Source organism: Pteropus vampyrus, unplaced genomic scaffold, assembly GCF_000151845.1.
Source record: "Pteropus vampyrus isolate Shadow unplaced genomic scaffold, Pvam_2.0 Scaffold263, whole genome shotgun sequence".
NCBI lineage: Eukaryota > Metazoa > Chordata > Mammalia > Chiroptera > Pteropodidae > Pteropus > Pteropus vampyrus.
Window position 1 is genome coordinate 1,222,137 of NW_011889044.1, and position 2,681 is coordinate 1,224,817.

A 2,681-nucleotide genomic window follows, 5' to 3' on the forward strand; every position below is an offset into this window, starting at 1 on the left:
AGAGAAGGTGGGGTCAACGTTAGGTCCGGGGGAGCTGCACTGCAGAAGGCAAGCCAGAGCAGGACATGGCGACTGGAGCTGGGAAGTTACACATATTAGAAAGGGAGGAATAAAAAGAACAGATGAAGGACAAAGTTGACAGCTACATTAGGGAATAGTTGTCAATACAATATCATTTCGTAGTAAAGCTTTTTTTCCTTGATAAATTTTATAACAGTTATATTGTATTATCTATGATTTGTCATCCCTGTTTGAGAACACATAAAAGATTAGGACCTACATTTTTATGATTATTTAGAAAATCAAGTTAATATTAACATAAAATTTTTAATTTCAAAGTTAACCTCTTTTATTTACATCACTGCAGGATTCTTCGGAATGAGTATTTTATGCTAATCTAAAACCCATTTTCTGGAATGATAGCTTTATGAAAACCTTATTATGGAGACTTCAAGTATATAGAAAAGTAGAAAGAATAGTGTAATTATCTCCACATACTCATCATAGCTTTGGCGTACAGCCAGTCTTACTTTATGTTCTTTACCCTCCTCCCCCATTCCAAACTTAATCCCGGACATTCTATCCCTTCTACTCTATTGTCATTTTATTCATAAATACTTAAGTAAATAACATTTCTTTTTAATCACACAAAATATGTTCTTAAGTTGATCGAGCCTCTGTGTTTACTGAGTGTAAATGATTTGAAATGTTAATGTTCGAATTTCCTTTTTGAGATTAGCATCCGTTTTGTTCAGTTATGTATTAAAAATAGGAATATAACTACATGAAAATTACACGTCAAATATTCATATTGCTTTGTATTTGCAATTTATCAACCTAGATGTATTTTTTTATTTTAATAGTTTACTATTTATTTTCAAGAAGTTATTATTGAAAGTAACCTCTCCAATTTAATTCAACAAACATGTATTGAATTCCTACAGTAAGCCAAGTACTGTGCTACTTGGTGGGAATACAGAGCTGAGATATTTCTCAGTCTTCTGAGAAATAAGTATTTGTGAAAATCAAAGACATTCTATACCATCGATGTTTTTGTCTTATAAACATTAGGAGTTTGTACCATTTGTTAAATTTTTAGAGCAATTCATATTTTAAAACGTTGTAGAGACTCAAGATGGAAAGAGCATCAGCTTTAGAGTCTTAAAGATATGAATTTGAATTCCAGCTTCATTACTAACTGGCTTTTGGGAAATTCACCCAACCCCTTATGCCTTGGTTTCTTCATCCGCTAAGTTACTTAGTAAAACTTACCACGTGGGGTTGTTTGTAGGAATAAGCAAAGAGCATTTAGCACAGTGCCACCCAAATGGCAGGTGCTCAGTAAATGGTAGCCAACATTGATGGCTTTTTATCCTTAAAGACATGGATTCATGCTTTTCCTTAACTTTGAATTTTTCCCAGTCAAATGACAACTTTCTTCTCGCCACTTACCGGTGCCAGGCAAATACCACAAGGCTGGAGCTCAAGGTAAAAATGTTTGAAATTACCTTTACTTGAAAGTTTGAACTTTCTCCTTTCTCTTGGTCTATCTTGCAACATCTGATATTTCTTTGCATTCAGTTTCTCCCTGAAATGAATCATTTTGGAGTAATGACTTTTAAATGACCCGTTAGGTTTTAATTCAGCCCAGACCACTATCTCTGCTATTATCGCTCAGTCAATCACCTTTTCTTACATTATCAATCCTTAATTTCCAACAATGGGAAATTTTTTTCTGATTTTCTGTTACATGGAAAGTTTCAAACGTGTAAAAGTAATGATTTCAGTTTCAGCAGTGATCAGCTCATGGCAATCTTATTTATACTGTCACTCTTCATTCCAAATTATTTTGAAGTAAATACAAGACACTTTATAATTTCTTTTGTAAATATTTCAGTACATGTCTAAAATATAACTTTTTTCCAACATAACTATCATATTGTTATCACACCTAAGAAAAATCGACAATGATTCCTTAATATCATCAAATATTTAGTGTTCAGATTTTACTGATTTCTGTTTTTACAATTTGTTTGATCTCATGGTCCAAATAAGGTCATTTGGTTATTGAAACATCTGAGCATCTGTCCTGTATTTTCCTAATACCTGGATTTCTCCGATTGTACGCCAGTGACATTTATTACTCTTTATTCTAGAGCAAATCTTTTAGTTTTTTAAAGCAATTTAGTAACATAATCACTTCTCCAGTTAAATACTGATCATGGCATGTAAGTCTTTTAGTGGTTTAATTTGTAATGTAAGATTTAAAATTTATTTTTGATACATTTATGACCTAAAGACTAAGGAGGACTGTCACATTTTTCCTGGTGTTGGTGTTGTTCTGAGACTCAGAGTATGTTTTTTTTCAAGAGAGATTCTGTTACACAATTTTTTCACATCTGATTAAGGACGTTTCAGTGAAATGTAAATTTTTTCCTAAATAATTTATTTTAATCTACATAAGTCCCCTTTCATTTATTTTTGAAAGGAAAATTGAAAACTAGGATAAATGTATTACTAAAGGAATGTATTTAAGCATATCTTATGTAATCCAATTAAACATTTTAAATTACATTTTCACAGTTGGTGCCAATAAAGTAGGAAGTGGGCCTAAAAATATTAAAAAGCTCTGTTCTTTTTTTAAATTTGCCACAATAATTTCGAAGTTTAGAGGAAAGAAT

General features: G+C 31.8%; 1 protein-coding gene across 1 annotated transcript in view; it reads left to right on the top strand.

The window, feature by feature from the left end:
* Window positions 1-2,681, top strand: part of BBS7 (Bardet-Biedl syndrome 7) — a 36,250-nt gene that overhangs the window by 20,660 nt on the left and 12,909 nt on the right. The window contains exon 13 of the mRNA XM_011375169.2: window positions 1,423-1,488. Coding sequence (XP_011373471.1) covers window positions 1,423-1,488 — 66 coding nt within the window. The remainder of the gene's footprint in view (window positions 1-1,422; window positions 1,489-2,681) is intronic.